Below are 20644 nucleotides of genomic sequence, written 5' to 3' on the forward strand. Positions count from 1 at the left end.
GCAGTCCTGGCCTTCTCCCATCTATCCACTGAAGAGCACATGAAGACAATTGTGGTAGTGACCACTTCCCCATCTTCCTGTCACTCCCCCAGCGTCATTCCCATGGACACCTACCCAGATGGGCTTAAACAAGGCAGCCTGGGAAGCCTTCACCTCTGCTGTCACAGCTGAATCTCCCCTACATGGTGACATCGATGTTGTTGTTGAGCAGGTCACTACAGCGATCTTTTCTGCGATGGAAAACGCGATCTCTCGTTCTGTAGGGCGCCCCTGGCGAAAGACAGTCTCTTGGTGGTCGCCCGAAGTCGTGGAGGAAATTAAAGAGCGTCGGCGAGCTCTACAGCGACACCCTTCCCTAGAGCACTTAATAGCTTTTAAGCGGCTCCATGCCCACGTTTGCCAGCTTATGAAATAACGGAAACACAAGTGATCGTATGGATCTTAAATTAAATTTTCCCTGAGACATTTAAATCTCTAATTTGTCTGGGATAACGTTGGAACCTGAAGAAGTGAATTAAAAATTGTGCTGCGGCTGGGACTCGAACCTGGGTCTTTTTGCTTTAGGCAGATATGCTGACCATTACACCACCACAGCATTACGGTCATCATCGCTGTATGAACTACCCAGGATGTGTTGGGGCGGATATTTGACTTGGGTAATTCCTGCAGCTATGTTGACCATAAAAACACAAGTGTTGGGAGAGGTACGTGTCGACCATTGGGTGCCATAAGTCACCTTCCCAACTCTGAACGAAGGTCAGACATCTTTTTGGGTACTAGACCCCAACAGGTGTCCCTGGCGTTAACATCAATGGTGTATTATCTGCTGACGCAAACGTGATTGCCGAGCACTTTGCTGAGTACTGTGCTTGAGCCTCTGCATTGGAGAACTAACCCCCCCCCCCCCCCCCGCCGCCTCTCCCCAGCCTTTTGCACCCTCAGATGGCGGATGGAAAGGAAAGTCCTCTTGTTCACTACACGCCACAGTGAGCGCTATAACCCCCCATTTACAGAGTGGGAGCTCCTCAGCGCCCTTGCACATTGCCCTGACACAGCTTCTGGGCCGGATCGGATCTACAGTCAGATGATTAAACATCTCTCATTTGACTACAAGCTACATCTCCTCATCATGTTCAACGGGATGTGATGCGATGGCATCTTCCCATCGCAGTGGTGAGAGAGCACCATCTTTCTAGTGCTCAAACCAGGTCAAAACCCGCTTGATGTGGATAGCTACTGGCATGTCAGCCTCACCAACTTTCTTTGTAAGCTGCTGGAACGTATGGTGTGTCGGCAGTTGGGTTGGGTCCTGGAGTCACGTGGCCTACTGGCTCAATGTCAGGGCGAATCCCGCCAGGGTCGCTCTACCACTGATAATCTTGTCCCTCGAGTCTGCCATCTGAACAGCCTTTTCCAGATGCCAACATTTGGTTGCCGTCCTTTTTGACTTACGTAAAGCATACGACACGACCTGGCGACACCATATCCTTGACACATTGTATGAGTGGGTAAAAGAGGTGCCTTGCCTGTTAAAAGGGATCGGGAATGGCAGGGCCTCCCCTTTCACCACATAACGTGGATTTTGCTCACAACTACCCTATCAGTGTGACTTTCCCTTATCTAAAAGGGAGGACTAGGGTTGAATTTCATACGGGTCACCACAGAAGAGTTGTCGGCGCATCAGGAAGGATTAGGGCCTGGCGCAAGGATCATCTATCTGACTACATAAAAAAATAACCACCACGATCAAACTAACTACTCATTGGATTTACAATTTCATCATCTTGAGAGGAGCATTTTCAGTAGGGGGCCTTGCAATGCTAGCATTTCCTTGATATCTCTATAAATGGGGTTCACAGTTTCCATTAAAAGTCGGATTAAAAGCACAATAATTTATGATAAATCGAAATTACACTTGTACAAACGAAGTATAATTATTGCATATACATATTTTGTTACCTATGGATGTTAATACAAGACTGGGGGCATATGGGGATATGGCCTAAATTGAGCAGTCAACCACAATACTAGCGCTCGAAATGGACAAGGAAGGGTGGGAGCTGACCATTCAGAAAAGAATTTACTCTAATGACTAGTGAAAGGTAAGAGCCTGGAGCCAATAGCTAATACGTAAATGTATTGAAAAGGCAAACTATGAACTACTTGTGGATGCGCGTTATTAAAGTGCCCTCTTGTCTGTAAACTAATAAAATTCATAAAACTCATCCTGCAACAGCTTGATTTACGAATACAAATAACAAGAAACTCGGACCATGCTACTTCTGGTTCAATTTAGATATCGTATGCAGAACTACTCGCCACGTGTTCACACGTGGGCGAAAAAGAAGGGAAAACCTAACACACAAAAGCTGTTATGAAATGTTCACTAACTAATATCACGGAGTATTGGAGAAGGAATGAAGGCGAAGTAGTTACGAGGAGGGGGGGGGGGGGGGTTGAATTATACCGAACGTAGTGACTGAGAGTCCCACGTATCCTTACCGGCCTGCAACCATCTTCTTCTGGATCTCGCCACCGACTTCTCACGACTGCTAACCGCATACCGGCCATTGCTCCAGTGGAGCCGGGCCTTGTGGAGGTGGGAATGGGCACACTTTCCGCTAGCCAATCAGGGGGCATGGATCTGTCGCCGAACTAGCTGCCGTTCAAGCAGATGTTCCTGATTTGGCGGAATGACTCGTAGTTGGATAGAATTTAGTCAGGGAGTCGTCAGGGAGGCCTCTTTACAGAGCCAAACGTGCAGGAGAAACTTGAGTTTTAGGTTGGTACTACTACTTAGAAGAATGAGGATTACTTGGGCTTCTCAAAGTCGTTCGAACTACTGGCCCATGCTTCCAAGCTAAAAGGTCAGCACGGGAAAAGGAAAGCCAACATAGCGAGCTGATGGAGACTGCTGAATATGAAAACAAAATAAAAGTACTTTGCTCTAATCCTCTCTCCAGTTTCATTATACTGTCATACAGAAAAAATCAGCAGAATAGCAGGCATGCTATTGCTGTATTAGTAATGATAATAATAGGACTGCAATATAGTAACTTGTAAATAAGTGAAAGAAGTGCAAGGTAGATGCACGTCTTTCATGGGGTTTCCGAGGCTTGCTCCAGATTTTTGTCCAAAACTTCCTGTCGCTTCCGTAGTTTCCGTGTCAGTCGGTGCCTTCCATAGTGTCCCCCCCCCCCCCCCCCCCGTATTCAGTAGAATGGCGTTCCACAGGGTTCCGTATTGAGTGTGTGTGTGTATTTTTAGTGGCTATTAAGTCTGGCAGCAGCTGTAGGGCCCTCGATCTCACCTTCTCTGTATGCGTATGATTTATATGCATTTCGTACTGCTCCTCAAGTACTGGTGTTGCTGAGCGGCGCCTGCAGGGGGCCATTCACAAGGCGCAGTCATGGGCTCTAGCTCATGGCTTCCAGTTTTCAGCGGCGAAGTCGTGTGTCATGCATTTCTGTCGGCGTCGCACCGTTCATCCAGAAACAGATCTTTACCTTAATGACGATCCACTCACTGTAGTGGAGACATTTCTTGGTACTAGATTTTCACGTCCGATTGACTTGGCTACCTCACCTTCGCCAGGTTAAGCAGAAGTGCTGGCAGCACCTCAATGCCTTCCACTGCCTGAGCATTTACTCGACCCAGTGCACCACTGTGGCATTCGCCTAGCGACGGGAGCTTTTTGAACGAGTCTGGTGACCAGTGTCCTGGTGGAGGCCGGAGTCCCTCCATTATAGGTTAGGTGTGCACAATTGCTCGCCAGTTACATTGCACACGTTCGTAGTTCTCGTGCGCATCTGAATTACCGTCTCCTTTTCCCAACCGCGGCGGTTCATCTCTCACATCGGTATCCTACGTTAGGGCTTATGATTGCGGTTTGCGTCTGGCCCCTTCAGTCTGAACTTGAGTCCTTACCGTTACCACCTCTCCTAGAGGTCGATTCACGTACACCTCTATCGTGTACACCTAGGGCGCAGATTCTGAAGCATACCCATGGCCATAATAACTCAGTTAACCCTGCGGCTCCCCGCTATCACTTGCTCTCGATTCTCGACATGTACCGGGGCCATGAATTGCTTTACACTGACGGGTTGTTGGCTGATGCTCATGTAGGCTTCGCATATGTTCATGGAGGACATATTGAGCAGCACTCCTTGCCAGATGGCTGCAGTGCTTCCACTGCAGAGCTGGCGGCCATATCTCGTGCTCTTGAGCACATGCACTCATGCTCTGGCGAGTCACTTCTTCAGTGTGCTGACTCCTTGAGCAGCCTACAAGCTATCGACCAGTGCTACCCTCGCCATCGTATGGTAGCGTCCATTCAGGCGTCTATCTATGACCTGGAACGCTCTGGTCGTTCAGTGGTGTTTGCGTGGGCCCCAGGACACCTCGGAATCTCAGGCAACGAACTTGCTGACAGGCTGGCCAAACAGGCTATGCTGAAACCACTTCTGGAGATGGGCATCTCCGAAACTGATTTGCGTTCTGTCTTACACAGCAGGGTTTTTTGGCATTGGGAGACGGAATGGCGTAACAGTAGCCACAACAAACTGCGTGTCATTAAGGGGACTACGAATGTGTGGATGTCTTCCAAGTGGTCGTGTCCCAGGGAATCAGTTGTGCTCTGCTGGCTCCGCATTGGCCGTACGTGGCTAACGCATGGTTACCTCCTCGGTCGCGAGGACCCACCTCGGTGTCACTATGGCTCACAAATGACGGTCGTCTACCTCTTGCTGAACTGCCAACTTTTAGTCGCTCGGCGGCGGACTTTTAACTTTGCCAGCACCTTACCTTCGGTGTTGGGCGACAGTGCCTCAACAGCAGCTTTAGTTTTACATTTTATTTATGAGTGTGGGTTTTATCATTTTATCGAAGTTTCAGCTCATGTCCCTTGTCCCTCTGTGTCCTCCACACTAGTGCTTTTAGGGTGGACGGTTTAATGTGTTGCAGAGTGGCTGGCTTCTCCTTGTTATTCTCATTGTCAGCCAGCGAAGGTAATGTGCTCTCTTGTTTTGATCTCTTCTACATGTTTCGGGCGTCTCTCTGTGGTTTTCTTGTCCGATTTTGTCCATTTTACTGTTAGTTGCCCTTCTGTCATTCTTGTGGTTTTCTCCTTTCTTCCAGCTGTGTTTTGTATGTCTCTTCTGTTTCACTCCCACCCTTATGGAATTATTTTAATCGGAACGAGGGATCGATGACGTAGCAGTTTGGTCCCTCCCCCTCTTTTAAACCAACCAACCAACCAACCAACCAACTTCTGCCTGGCAGCTCCACGCCGCGCTGCCGGCAAGCCTCCCGGAAGACATTAGATTATAAATTTCTCACACACATGCACTACCGTAATATTCTGAATGCAAGAGAAGCTGTGAAATGAAATTAACTAAAGAAATCATGACATCTGAACCTAATAATCCCTCATTGATTGACAAAATACAAATTTGATACTAAAAAGAAAAAAAATATTGTGTATAAATCTAGAATTAAAATGGGAGGATGAAGCCCAAACCAGGCTGATGCTTCAATAATAGTGTAACTAACATTAAAATATTATTCAGCAAGTTTTTCTGAAACAGTTAAAAATTTCATCGCACATTGGTTAAAAACGAAAGAAAACAGTATATTCACTATAATAAATATATAAGGCGGCTGTCTTGGCGTTGGTTATTACTTGTAGACAGAGCAGTGGTAGTCAGACTTCCAGTGAGGAGCTTCAATGCATGAGTAGCTGTGGATGTGTCAGAAGGCAGGATATCAAAGTTGTATCTGTGCTGCAGCAACTGGGCCAGCCCTCTAACGGTGGCGATTGAGTTATTGCTTATGCTCAGAAGTCTTCAGCAGTTTACCGGCTGCTGTTTTTTCATCATTGACATCATACTGAGAAACCTTCAGCATGACATATCTTCATCCACAATATTGTCATTTTAGACTAATGAAATGCTGTTTTAATAGCAAAATAACTCGAGCTGGCCATTAAAAATTGCGGCAACAGGGACGTATAGGAAATAACGAAAATTTTCTTGGTGTGATACGTAGTGCAGTATGAAATACACGTGGTTAAGTTTGTCGGTAGTACGGTGGTATACAGAGAGAAATTTAGTACACAGAGCTGGCACCTCTGGTGGCAACAATGTGTCTAACCCAGCTGGGCATCGAAATGAACTGAGCTTGGCTGACACGGATACTTCATTCAGCGTGGCTTCAGCTCCCTGCCAGAGTTGCTGGTGAGTGGTTATGGCTGTTCTCGGGAATGGACCTAGAACATACGTTCCCTGTGGGTGAGTGATTCAGAAAATGTACTGACTAGGGCATCAGCCGAAAACCCGCTGTATCGGGATAGGTGAGAACAGCATGAGCAATATGCGGTCTTGCGTTATCTTGTGAAGAGATGTCACGGAAACTCGAAAACAGGATACAGCGTCGTCGTTGGCTTTTCGACCGTGGGCTTTGTGACTGTATACATACTTCACCTTGGTGTTTCCGATCACAAATATTTTAGCCTTGGTTTTTATAACTGTCAAAGGAGCCGCAACAGTGGGGAGGCTCTCCCGACCGTCTTGTGATGTCATCCCGTCACATTTTGTCCAGGCTTGGGATAGGCATTCACGTAGTATATAGGCGTGTTTAAATGTTTTACCAATTCTTACCCTTTTCTGTACACTATTGCTGCAGCAAATGATGAAACTTTGTCTCATTATATGAATTTTGTTTCTCATTCAGTATTCTGTAAGAAAGCCAGAGATTTTGAGCATCTTATGTTCCCCGAGTCGTTATATAGTCTTACGTCATATAATCTTTTCTCAAGATTTATATGTACTTTTGAAGAGGCATGCCAATGAAATCTCTCTCAATTTAAAGTATAGCATGTAGTGTTTCCTCCTTCAGCTAATGTTCGGATGTTTATTCAGGAGTTTTTCCTATGCCAACTTTAGTGTTCGTGGTCTTCTTCTGCAGGTTAAAAACGTTCCACATTTCAGCTGGTATACTAAGATTTTCCGTCCACTGATTGACTGCACAATATGTAAATGTTATGCTTCTTTCCTTCACTGGGCATAATCCATTGTTACCATCCACAGTTAAAAACGCTGTTTGGTGGAAGGTGTGCCACTGTAGCACACATGCGGCAAAACAATCTGACTTCTCTTTATCTGTATTCCTACCTTAATCGTAGTTCTTGTATTTTCTTCCACAGACATTGGTTGAAGTGAAAATTGCAACCAGAAAGGGATGTTTTAGAGAACAGTTTTCATAGCTTTAATTGTAGCCTTCAAAGCCTAGTAGTGCCGTTTTTTGGTGAGCAGAATGGTCTTTAATACGCGTTTTGACTTTTATTTGGGATCGGCCAGTCTTGTTCTTCTGGTCAGTGAAATTATTTTGCTACATCCATGACTATTTCATACCGCCCACAGATCTCGTGATGGAAAGACCACACATACCTGCCAAGAAAGTGATTTGGAGAAGACATGCATTGGCGCCCCGTGCCTTTTGGACCTTTCCATTCATATCTGGCTTTGTTTGCAAACGATTGCTTTCGTCTCAATCTGACCATTATTTTGTTTTGGTTAGCGACCGCACCGATACCTGTGTGGACATAGAACAGAGGCTGGGTGAACGCCCAGGGGTGTCCTTACGGGTATGGGCACCAGATGGTATTGACAGCCTTGTTCTCAGGCGACTATTGGTTGGTGTGGGGGATGGGGGTCGGCTTGAGCGTCTCGTCTAATACATTGCAAATGCTTTTAGAAAGGACATTTTTGGCTTCTTTTTTTAGCACGAGAAATGAGGCAGCTAAACAGCATCTGTGAAAATTTAGAAATCATTAGATTGGTGATACAAAGGCAAACCCAGACGAATTTTACAAAACTCCAGGAGAGAGAAGAAAGACTTACTTCTATTGTGGAAGAATTTTCGTTGAGGCCGTGTGCCATGACCTGCTTTAGATGTCTGTTGGATAGTCACTGAAGACTTTTTCTGAGTGTAACCATTGACTGTCAGTCTCTCATTGCCATACGTGCCTAGCCTAGTTCCATCCTTAGTGCTATGCTGAACATTGAACAAACGTCACTCCTGCTTTTGTCCAGGTTGCATAACACAATGGCCAATACCATAAACTGATAGAATGTGCCTGGTAACGACATGTACTAAAACACTCCTGTAAGCTCTTAAGTAGAATGTCGCCTAATGATGTTAAATTTATTTCAAAATAGTAACTAACACCCAGTAGGATGATGATGATGATTACTATTATTATTACTATTATTATTATTATTATTATTATTATCTTCGTATGCATCAATTACAGTAACACACATTTAGCAAAACAAAGAAATATATATATATATACATCTGAAATTATACACAGTACACAAGTTTTAAAACGGCTCAGACTACACTCTGATGTTGATGGACTTGATCCAGCAGAGTGCCTCGTGGGATGCTTGATGGAGCTTCTCAATGCCAACAGGGAAGCGTCTGATTGGACATTCAGTCACAATGTGGCTCATTGTTTGGGCGTCACCGCAGTCACACACACACACACACACACTGTCACTTGAAAAGCCCCACCTGTGCATGTTGTATTTGCACCCATCCACCCTCTTCAGTCAGATATGTTTAATTGCACCGACACCTCCCTTGGTTGGTGGAAGCCTGGAACTGTTGGATTGTCTAAAAGTGCGTGGTTTCGGGTTCTTGTAGCTTGCCACTCAATCCCATTCCATATGCTGGTCTTCTAGATTTGAGGCTTTTTCTGGGCAGTGATAGCAAATCGTCACGAAGAGGGATCGAGTTGTTTCCAAAAACTTGCTGACAGAGGTTGTCAAGAGCAGCCTTTTGACAGAGGTCAGGTGGACAGATGTTTGAAAGCACTGGTAGCCAGCAAGTAGGTGTAGACCGGACTGTACCACTAATTACTCTCATATGCTGAGAATGATGCTGAGAAAATGGGATAAAATGTGCGTATTAACTTTCCAAACTTCGTGTGTCATGGATGTATCTCAATTTTCAGAATAAGATTTGTAAAGGACAATTGTAATTAGTCATGATGAAGTAAGACATTCTGTGGAAAGAAAATGGTATTATGACATGGTGTGTTTCTACAGGTAGAGCACTTAATCCTTCGAATTGCAAATGCTGCACTCAGATGTGCAATACTTACCATGTTAATGAATGTAATGTAAATTAGCTTACGCTGAATAGTACAATAAAATTATGAGAACGTAGCTTCCCAAAGAACTAAGACAACAAATAGCGCTAAATGGGAGGGGGAGAGAGGGTTGCTTACAAAAGATCTACTGTAGATACCGTTACGGGTACTGTGAATGCTTTAATTTTACCGTGACTCAAATTTTTACATGACAGTAAGAGCTATGAAATTTCAGGGGGATCCCGTGATGGTGCTACGGAAGCTCACCATACCCGTCAGTCAGGGCAGCATCAGTGGGCTGATGCCACTGAGTCGGCAGACCAGTCGGAAAGTGGTGAGAAGGACCTTTCTCTAACGCTCTTGGAGCGCGAGTACAGCTACAAGGGCCTCAAATCGTGGTGGCAGAACATGGAGCAAAAAATAAACCAGTGTGCGTGTGACGACGGACAAATGCATTACAATCACAATGGCATTGCGAACTGCGAGTCGGCTCCAAACGAAGACATATTAGAACCGCAGGAGGATCGGTTGCAGGGGCTGATAGGTCAGGAGCGAGATGCTGAAGTGAGCCTGCAGATCGCAGAGCCTGAGCTAGAGGATCCTGCCCCCAGTGGGCGGAAGTCGATGCAGGCCACGCCAGAGGCTCTGTTTCTGGCAGAGAAGCTGCAGCAGCTGGCGGACACCACGAGAAAAATGGCGCAGCACCTTCTCAGCCCAGAAGCGTCACGCTCCAGACGTGTCGTCACGGCGGACTCAGAAGCGCTGGGTGCCACCTCAGACATGGAGTGTCGTGCAGAAACCAGCGACGTTGAACTGATGCGGCAGAAGATACTGCTGCTGGACGAGGTGGTGGAAGAGCTTTCGCAGTACAGACTGTCGCCTCTCGCTCTCGACATGACGGAAAGGTAATTTACAAATAATGTTGTTGTTGTAGTCTTCAGTCCAGAGAGTGGTTTGATGCCGCTCTCCATGCTATTCTATCTTGTGCTAGCTTCATCTCCCAGTGCCTACTGCAACCTACATCCTTCTGAATCTGCTTGGTCTTACTCTGCAATTTTACCCTCCACGCTGCCCTTCAATACTAAATTGGTGATCCCTTGATGCCTCAGAATATGTCCTACCAACCGATCCCTTCTTCTAGTCAAGTTGTGCCACAAGTTCTTATTCTCCCCAATCCTATTCAGTACCTCCTCATTAGTTATGTGATCTACCCATCTAATCTTCAGCATTCTTCTGTAGCACCACATTTCGAAAGCTTCTATTCTCTTCTTGTCCAAACTACTTATCGTACATGTTTCACTTCCATACATGGCTACACTCCATACAAATAATTTCAGAAACGACTTCCTGGCAAATCTTTACTCGATGTTAACAAACTTCTTTTCTTCAGAAACGCTTTCCTTGCCATTGCCAGTCTACATTTTGTATCCTCTGTACTTCGACCATCATCAGTTATTTTGCTCCCCAAGTAGCGAAACTCCTTTACTACTTTAAGTGTCTCATTTCCCAATCTAATTCCCTCAGCGTCACCCGACTTAATTCGACTACATTCCATTATCCTCGTTTTGCTTTTGTTGATGTTCATGTTATATCCTCCTTTCAAGACATTGTCCATTCCGTTCAGCAGCTCTTCCAAGTCCTTTGCTGTCTCTGATAGAATTGCAATGTCATCGGCGAACCCAAAGTTTTTATTTCTTCTCATTGGATTTTAATACCTACTCCGAACTTTTCTTTTGTTTCCTTTATTGCTTGCTCAATATACAGATTGAATAACATCGAGGAGAGGCTACAACCCTGTCTCACTCCCTTCCCAACCACTGCTTCTCTTTCATGTCCCTTGACTCTCATAACCGCCATCTGCTTTCTATACATATTGTAAATAGCCTTTTGCTTCCTGTATTTTACGCCTGCCACTTTCAGAATTTCAAAGAGTATTCCAATCAACATTGTTAAAAGCTCTCTCTAATTCTACAAATGCTGGAAACGTAGGTTTGCCTTTCCTTAATCTATTTTCGAAGATAAGTCGTAAGGTCAGTATTGCCTCACGTGTTCCAACATTTCTATGGAATCTAAACTGATCTACCCCGAGGTCGGCTTCTACCTGTTTTCCATTCGTCTGTAAAGAAGTGGTGTTAGTATTTTGCAGCCGTGGCTTATTAAACTGATAGTTCGGTAATTTTCACACCTGTGAACACCTGCTTTCTTTGGGATTGGAATTATTATATTCTTCTTGAAGTCTGAGTGTATTTCGCCTGTCTCATACATCTTGCTCACCAGATGGTAGTGTTTTGTTAGGCCTGGCTCTCCCAAGGCTGTCAGTAGTTCTAATGGAATGTTAGTCTACTTCCGGGTCTTTCAGTGCTTTGTCAACTCTTCACGCAGTATCATATCTCCAATTTCATTTTCATCTACATCCTCTTCCATTTCCATAATATTGTCCTCAAGAACATCGCACTTGTACAGACCCTCTATATACTCCTTCCACCTTTCTTCTTTCTCTTCTTCGCTTAGAAATTGTTTTCCATCTGAGCTCTTGATATTCATGCAAGTGGTTCCCTTTTCTCCAAAGGTCTCTTTAATTTTACTGTAGGTAGTATCTATCTTACCCCTTGTGATATTCGCCTATACATCCTTACATTTGTCCTCTAGCCATCCTTGCTTAGCCATTGGACTTCCTGTCGATCTCATTTTTGAGACGTTTGTATTCCTTTTTGCCTGCATCATTTACTGCATTTTTGCATTTTCTCCTTTCATCAATTAAATTCAGTCTCTCTTCTGTTACCCAAGGATTTCTGTTAGCCCTCATCTTTTTACCTACTTGATCGTTTGCTGCCTTCACTATTTCATCTCTCAAAGCTACCCATTCTTCTTCTACTGTATTTCTTTCTCCCGCTCTTGGCAATCGTTCCCTAATGCTTTCCCTGAAACTCTCTACAACCTCTGGTTCTTTCGGTTTATCCAGGTCCTATCTCCTCAATTTCCCACCTTTTTGCAATTTCTTCAGTTTTAATCTGCAGTTCATAACCAATAGATTGTGGTCAGAGTCCACATCTGCCCCTGGAAATATCTTACAATTAAAAACCTGGTTCCTGAATCTCTGTCTTACCATTGTATAAACTATCTGAGACCTTCCAGTATCTCCAGGCTTCTTCCATGTATACAGCCTTCTTTGATGATTCTTAAAGCAAGTGTTAGCTATGATTAAGTTATGCTCTTTCCAAAATGAGATTTTCACTCTGCAGCAGACTGTGCGCTGATATGAAACGTCCTGGCAGATTAAAACTGTGTGCCGAACCGAGACTCGAACTCGGGACCTTTGCCTTTCGCGGGCGTGAGTCGTGCTTGGGTAGCTCAGTTGGTAGAGCACTTGCCCGCGAAAGGCAGAGGTCCCGAGTTAGTCTCGGTCCGGCACACAGTTTTAATCTGCCAGGAAGTTTCAAGTTACGCTCTGTGCAAAATTCTACCAGTCAGCTTCCTCCAGCTTACTCCCATTCCATACTCACCTACTACGTTCCTTCTCCTACTTCGTCACCCCAGAGTACTAAATTTTCGTCTCCGTTCACTATCTGAATTATTTCCTTTATCTCCTCATACACATCATCAATCTCTTCATCTGCGGAGCTAGTTGGCATATAAACTTGTACTACTGTAATAGGAGTGGTCTTCGTATCTATCTTGGCCATAATAATGCGTTCACTATGCTGTTTGTAGTAGCTTACCCGCATTACAATTTTCCCATTTATTATTAAACCCACTCCAGATTTACCCCTATTTGATATTTTATTTATAACCCTATATTCACTTGACCAGAAGTCTTGTTCCTCCTGCCACCGAACTTAAATAATTCCCACTATATCTAACTTTAACCTATCCATTTCCCATTTTAAATTTTAAAACCTACCTGCCCGAGTAAGGGATCTGACATTCCAAGCTAAGATCCGTAGAACGCCAGTTTTCTTTCTCCTGATAACGACGTCCTCCTGAGTAGTCCCCGCCCGGAAATCCGAATGGGGGACTATTTTACCTCCGGAATATTTTACCCAAGAGGACGCCATCATCATTTAACCATACAGTAAAGCTGCATGCCCTCGGGAAAAATTACGGCTGTAGTTTCCCCTTGCTTTAAGCCGTTCGCTGTACCAGCACAGCAAGGCCGTTTTGGTTAGTGTTACAAGGCCAGATCAGTCAATCATCCAGACTGTTGCCTCTGCAACTACTGAAAAGGCTGCTGACCCCTTCAGGAACCACACGTTTGTCTGGCCTCTCAACAGATACCCCTCCGTTGTGGTTGCACCTACGATACGGCTATCTGTATCACTGGGGCACGGAAGCCTCCCCACCAACGACAATGTCCATGGTTCATGGGGGTTACAAATAATCGTTATTTTTTTTATAATTTTACAAATCGTATTATCCAAAAAATAGCGGTAAGACTTCCACTAGATGTCATGATATTGAGCCTGAAGACTGGTTTGATGCAAGTTTCCACGCTACACTATGTTTTGAAAGCGTCTTCACGTCTGGATAACTAGTGCGACCGGACCGACGTCCACTTGAATCTGCTTGCTGTATTCAAGCGGTAGTGTTGAGCTACATTATTTATCCCCCACACTTACGTCCATTACCAACCAATTCCTTGATGCTTCAGGATATTTACTATCAACCGATCCCATCTCTTAGGCAAATTACCCCTTATTTTTTTCCTCTGTTCGATTCAATATCTCATTAGTTACTTGAGCTACCGGTCTTAAACATTCTTGCCTAACACCACATTGCAAGAGGTTCTCTTCTTGCCTGAAGTGCTTATCATCTACGTTTCATTTCTGTACAAGGCGACACTCCATACAAATACCTTTCATAAACGACTTCCTAACACAAAATCGTTAAATGCTGACAAACACCTGTTTTCTAGGAACGTTTTTCTTTCTGTAACCAGTCTGCATTTTTTATATCCGTTACTTTGGCCATTATCAGTTATTTTTCGGCATAAGTAGCAACTCATTCTCATTTCCTACTCTGATTCTCTCAGCATCGCCTGATTTAATTAGGGTACATACCATTACCCTTGTTTTTCTTACGTTGACGTTGTTCTTATTATCTTGTTTTCAACATAAAACTGTTTTTCCAAGTCCTGTAGCATCTGACCGAATTAATGTCACTGGCAAATCTCAGCGTTTATTTATTCTCTGTGAACTTTCATTCCTACTCCAAATTTTCCTTGAGATTCCTTCTTACTCGATATACAAATTGAATAACATCTGGGATTGGCTACAGTTTAGTGTCACTGACTTATCAACCACTGATTCCCCTTCATGTTCTTAATCTCTCATAATGCAGTTTTTTTTTCTTTTTTTGTGCAAGATATAAATAAACTTTCACTCCATGTATTTTATCACATCTCGGCTAAGTCAGTGGTTCCTGGGGGAGAGGGGGTGGATTAGTAGATAGACGAAATGTTCATCAATGTCTGTAGCTTTGTAGATTTTGAGAACTTTTGATAACGGCAAATTAAATATGCGTACAAATTCTGGAGGAACACGTTTAAAATACAGGAGGTGAAAGCGTATCTACTACTAGTACCAGAACATGGTGCAAAATGACAAGAAAGATCAGTAGTAGTTGAGAATGGAGGGGGAGAGAGAGAGAGAGAGAGAGAGAGAGAGAGAGAGAGAGAGAGAGAGAGAGAGAGAGAGAGAGAGGGAGAGAGATGGAGGGAGAGAGATGGTCTTACCCTATCGCCAATGTTAAATTTTTACGTAGTGCAAGAAGTACATAAAACAAAGAAGAAATTGGGTAGGAGAATGACAGCTCATCGAGAAGAAAAACCACCTTAAAGGTCTGCCTGTGGCATTGTCTATCAAACGGCAAAGAACTTGCAAGAGCTCTTGAACAGAGGAACTGTCTTTAAAAAGAGGACAATGTAAATGGAGCGGAGGCTAATGAAGTAGGATGATGCTGAGGAATTAGGTTGGAAAAAGAGACCAAAAGTAGTAGATGAGTTACTCTATTTGGGCGGCAAGATACTTGAAGAGAGGTTAAAAAATGGACAATATAAAGAATACAAGACTGAATATGAATTTTAACATCGAAAACTGTTGGGAAGTCTCTTCTGAAGACAATTCTCTAGAAAGGAGGCTTCTCCGGAAGTGAAGTTTGGTGCTACAGCATAATGCTGTAGATTAGGTAGGTAGAGTCCGATAATCATTGAAGAGGCGTTGAATCGATATGGCGAACAAATCTGTGGCACAGTTTGACTAAAAGAAGACACTAGTTAAATAGGACACACCATGTGAACAAAAGAAATAGTAAATTTGGTATTAGAAGTGAGAGATACCAATTGTAGAGGATGGCCAAAACTTGGCTACTGTACGAACGTTAAAGTGGATGTCGGTTGCAGCAGATGAAGATTAGATTAGATTAGTACTTGTTGCATAGATCATGAATTCGACACTTCCTAATGATGCGGAGCGTGTCAGGTTAATAAAAGGTGTCTGTACAAGATATTACATTACAGAAAATATTACGTGACACTTAATATTTTTAATTTCCCTCTGCATATTTTAAAGCATTAATCAGTGTATTACCCCAGCCTTACGGTAGTTATTACATGTAACAGATATAATCTTACGAATCCCCTGCTTTGGAAAGTTTGCTCCTTCCACCCTCTCTCCCCCTCTCACTTTCTCGTTCTCCAGCCATTTATTCGTATATGTGAATCCCAACCTATACTGTTGTTTATGTATAATTTTACCACTGTAGTCAACAATTATAGTACTTAAAGTTTGAAACGTCTCCTGATTATATAAACTAACATGAACTTTAAGCTATATTAACATGAGAAAATCGGGTTTATATACCACCTGAAATATTTATTGAATACATGTATTCAACACCTCAAAACGAAGATTCCAAAATCCTTTAAAACTTACTCTCTTAATAATGTTGCTGTGTTGGATATTCTTCGTACTTCGTGATAATATTTCTCTTCTGCTATATGATCCTTGAATCTAATAGCTTCCAGACGCCATATTTGTTTACAAATTGACAGTACACATGTGATAAGACAGTGAAAGGAGCCTGTGACCACTGCAGGTACTCTATTTTACTTATTTATTTTTACCGTTAGATATAGGTTCAGTATTTTGTCAAAAGAAATCCAAAACCATGTTCTGAAATAGTGTTCTGTTTCTCCGCTATACAGTGCTATAAATTCTCCTAAAAATCGACGCGCGCGCACGCACGCACGTACACTCGCGTACACACGTCATAGTAACAAATGTAAATCCACCTGATGGTGGAGGTTTAAACCTTTGAAACGCGTTGTGGAAATAAACAGCGACTGATGACGGGAAACTTGTTGCTGCATTTAATGTCAATAACAGTTACCATAAGGCCTAATATACAATGTTCACACTTAAATTATTCATTTATGGCAAGAAGTCATGTGATACCAACTAACAATGTCCGTAATTTCTCCCAGATAGACCTTTGTGGCAGAACGTTTGGAGATGGCTAGATTGGTTATAGCGGTGCCGAGGAGGGGGGGGGGGGGGGGGGGGGGCTGAAACCAGTCGAACTCAGTATGAAAATAAAACGGGACCTGTCAGTGCAGCAACAGACTATCAGGTCTCAGTATCTCTTGCAGTCGCCAATCCAAGTTAAAGTAGTTCATACTAGTGGACAGCACAGTTGACTGCTTTCATTACTGTCGTTTGTTTCCCGATTATTATTATTATTTAGGAATAACTTGGCAATTTTAACACAGGCTGTGTTTTGCTTCAATACACATCTATGAAAAATATGTACATGCTTTTTGCTTTAGATAAGGAGTTGCTTACTGTTAGATATTCAAATTAAACAAACATATGTACTGCTTAGTAATTATAGCAAAATAATTAATATCTCTTTCTACAGGTTTATGGGGGAGTCTCCTCAATCACCATGCCTGAGGAATGAACGTGCCATTACATGTAACAATGCTATTGTTGAAAGCAGTAACAGTGAAGGCGAAGGCTTGCAACAGGAGCTCGACTTGAGTAACTTGGCCAGTTGTCTCGCAGAAGATACGCAAAACACAGTGGCCTATGTCACTGAAAGCCTTAGTACTCAGTCTAGCTATGCTCCTGTCGCAGAAGAATTATCGGGTGCTGGAGTTAAAACTAAAGAGCATTCAGGTAACGCAGAGGTCCTTCTATCAACAATAGTAGACGACCCTCCACCGCAACACTTTCCAGCTGATGGGACAGCAGATGGAACAAGAACGAGCCCCGTTCTGCTGGCACAGCAGAAGCCTTTAACTGACTCTCCTGGCCCCCATTCGGACGCTTGTAGCTCAAACATGTTGTCACAGGAACGTCGCTTCAGCACATGTCACGGGAAAGAGGCAGCTGGTGCAACTCAGCAAATCCGATCAGGAGTCTCTAAACAGGATGGCCTAGACAGGGTGACTGCAACAGCGCAGCGCCTCCTCAGATATCCTATACTGGTGCATGCTCTGAACGCAGAAGAAATGGACAGAGCTGGAGGTGAAGTAGTGGAATGTCAGCCGATACCTTGGCAGGTAGTACAAAGCGACATGGTGACCTCTGTTGCACCATCCCAACAAGAACCTCGGACGAATTTCTCTGGATCCCATTTGGGCTTTAGCACCTCCGACCTCTTGTCACAGGAACTACGGTTCAACACCTGCCAAGGTAGTGAGCGATCTTGTAAAGCGGGTGGCACTGCCTATCAAGGCCAAGAGGAGGCGTCGCAACCAAGTGGCATAGATGGAATGATTGCATTGGTGCAGCGCCTTCTCAGGCTTAACATCATGGGGCATGCTCAAACCCCTGGAAAAACGAACGCAGTTGCAGTGGAAAATCATTCGATGCCTTGGCAGTTCGTACAGAGCGGCGTAGCGACTGCTATTTCACCATCCCAGTGAAACGTATCACCATTGGTACAGACATAGTCAGTGGACCAGAGAGATCCCATCATATATATTCATGTGAATAATGGAATTCTGAAGAAAACCGGCAGTTTGCGACCCAGTCACTTGTGTGAAAGATATTTATCTGGGCTAATTAAAAATCTTCTGTAGTACATTTTGTGGAGGGTCTGAACTGGTGTGATGTTGAAGACTCTGTAAACACTTGTACGAGTTTCCGGAATTCTTATTTTCTGCAGTCGGTTTAACGGACTTCGTGAGCATTTTGAAGAACACCGTGAATGGTCGATACTTTTTTCGAAGATGTCAATGACAGCTTGATCACTGAATCGTCGTTAACTAGCAAAACCTTTCAGTCTGTCGTTATGCATTCGTCGGCTACGCATACATCAAGGGGGGAGCCTCACACTCTCAGCATCGGAAGATTACGACACTGACACTTGAAGGGAAATTAAATTGTCGGCAGGATGCGCCTGGAGGAATGTAACAGTATTAGACAGTGTGCCTATAATTCAGTAAATAAATCATTTTTCATACGTTTGTACGAACTAGGAGTGCATCAGCGGATAGAAGTCCTCAGGCACTCGTACAATTTTTTCATTAGACCTGGCTTAAGAAAATTTTTTAAAAACTGTTCGAAGTGATACATAGGTCGCACACCTGACCAGGTTCCTCCGGTTATCATCTAGTGCTCACATCGGAATGCCCCGACCAATATGACCACATCTCTTTTATAGTCATCAATCTGTCTTTCAGAAATGCACAAAAATGTTGTCTTACTCTCGACAAGAATATTAAAAGCTGTTATGTGGTGTCCATGGGACATGTGATTAATCAATCTTAGCATTGCCTGTTATCAACTACATAAAGCTAAGAAATTGCATATCTACAGATAGTTACGCTGATTTATCATATGTTGGCATTATATTTTTCAAATTTCGTTGAATTAAATTGTTTTTAATCATAGTAATCAGTATCCTGGCTTATTATTCAAACTGTATTTTGTTTGTAATAAATTCTACTACTGTTTTTTGACACCGCTGGTAAAGTGCTGTTACTGTCCAGTTTCTTGTTTCTATCACCAAAGGTGTTGGAGGACATTAATTTTCAAAGGCTGTAGGTAGGTCCGCCTCGATAATAGCCCTTACTTGTATACATATACTTGTCCACTTACAGAGTGGGTCTTTAAATATGCTTCTTCGCTTCATTCTTTTTTTTTCATACGTTGGTTCTGCCTTTTCATAACTTTATTTCGACTTTATTCTTGCAGCGTCTGTGATTTTGTGACATGCACAGCTTTCAAACTGCTGCTTAGATGAGGTAAACAGCGTTCAGAAAACATCAGTTGCCCTTCTGACAGTTTTTGGGTGGATTCCCTTGTGGAGTATTCCATAGCTCTTAAGTTCGTAAGTGAGCAGCTGTAACCTCTCACATCCAAACAGCTTAAGTATTCCTGAGAATTGCTTCTCACTGCTTGCAGTTTCTTGTCATCCTCAGCAGCTTACAAAATTTTTGCAAGAGTTGAAAACTGGTATGCCACATCATTTGATAAGGTTAATCAGGTATTGATAGTTAAATAAATGAGTCTCTTAAAAAATATCAGCAAACTAAGCATGAAACCCTCAAACCACCTGAAAATTTAGTGCGTCGCTTACTGGATGAAATTCTTGTGAAACAATAAGGTATAAAAATAAGATTGATAGGGAAAGCTGGTAGTTCGATGGATATGGAGGTACTTTTTACTGCCCAAACATTCATAATCAAATGAATTTTATGTATTAACAAAGATGTATTAGCCCACACAGGTGAAGGCTATCGTCACATCGCAGACAGACGTCTCTGGACGCAACTGCAGAGCTGGCTGACCGCATCCAAGAAGCCATCGCTCTGAAGCAACAGGTTGGTACTGTGACAACGTCTGGTAGTGGCGCGTCCATTCTCTTCCCGTCTCATGCGCAGATTACGATGCTCCGATCGCAGAAGTTGATACACTGAGCGCACAGACTGCCGCTTTGATGTCGCAAGGAGGTCCTAGTCGCTACAAAGGACGTAGCCACAAGCGATCAAGTAGCCGTTCCTCGACTCAGGCAGTCCGTATCAGATGCTGGTCCGCCAGCTTGCTGGTGCCACAGAAGATTTGGAGAGCAGGCTAATAGTGCACCAGCTCCTGCATCTAACCAATGCAAACGGCTGTCGGCCGTAGTCGCCACCGACTGCTAAGTACGTCCCGGCGCATGTTCATTACAGACAGGGTATCAGGCCTGAAGTATTCAATAGATTCAGGGTCCGATCTTTGTAATATACCCATAGCGACACTGCGCCGTTGCAGACCGCCCACTGCGTTTATCTTGTCAGCTGCAAATAATTCAGCAAGTGAGAAGTACGGCATGTGGCATGTGGCGTGTGGAGTTGTATTTGGGACTCCGCCGCCAATTAATGTTGGATTTTACTGTAGCAGACGTGGCCGAAGTAATCATAGGTGCTGATTTCTTAGCTCACTTCCAGCTCCTGCTGGACGTAGTAAATGCCACCCAAGTGGACAATATTACCGGACTTAGGGC

At 43.7% G+C, this 20644-nt stretch overlaps 1 protein-coding gene across 1 annotated transcript; it reads left to right on the top strand.

Moving 5' to 3' along the window:
• Nucleotides 1-9052: 9052 nt before the first annotated feature.
• Nucleotides 9053-18080, top strand: LOC126419650 (uncharacterized). The gene is made up of 3 exons (XM_050086838.1): nt 9053-9057; nt 9370-10059; nt 17069-18080. The coding sequence occupies exons 1-3, from the start codon at nt 9053-9055 to the stop codon at nt 18078-18080; spliced, it is 1707 nt and encodes a 568-aa protein (XP_049942795.1).
• Nucleotides 18081-20644: the final 2564 nt, after the last annotated feature.

Source organism: Schistocerca serialis, chromosome 9, assembly GCF_023864345.2.
Source record: "Schistocerca serialis cubense isolate TAMUIC-IGC-003099 chromosome 9, iqSchSeri2.2, whole genome shotgun sequence".
NCBI lineage: Eukaryota > Metazoa > Arthropoda > Insecta > Orthoptera > Acrididae > Schistocerca > Schistocerca serialis.

Excerpts from the sequence above, each read along its gene's own strand:
- LOC126419650 (XM_050086838.1), top strand. Across the intron at positions 10,060-17,068 it reads GCTCTCGACATGACGGAAAG|GTTTATGGGGGAGTCTCCTC; the intron begins GTAATTTACAAA and ends CTCTTTCTACAG.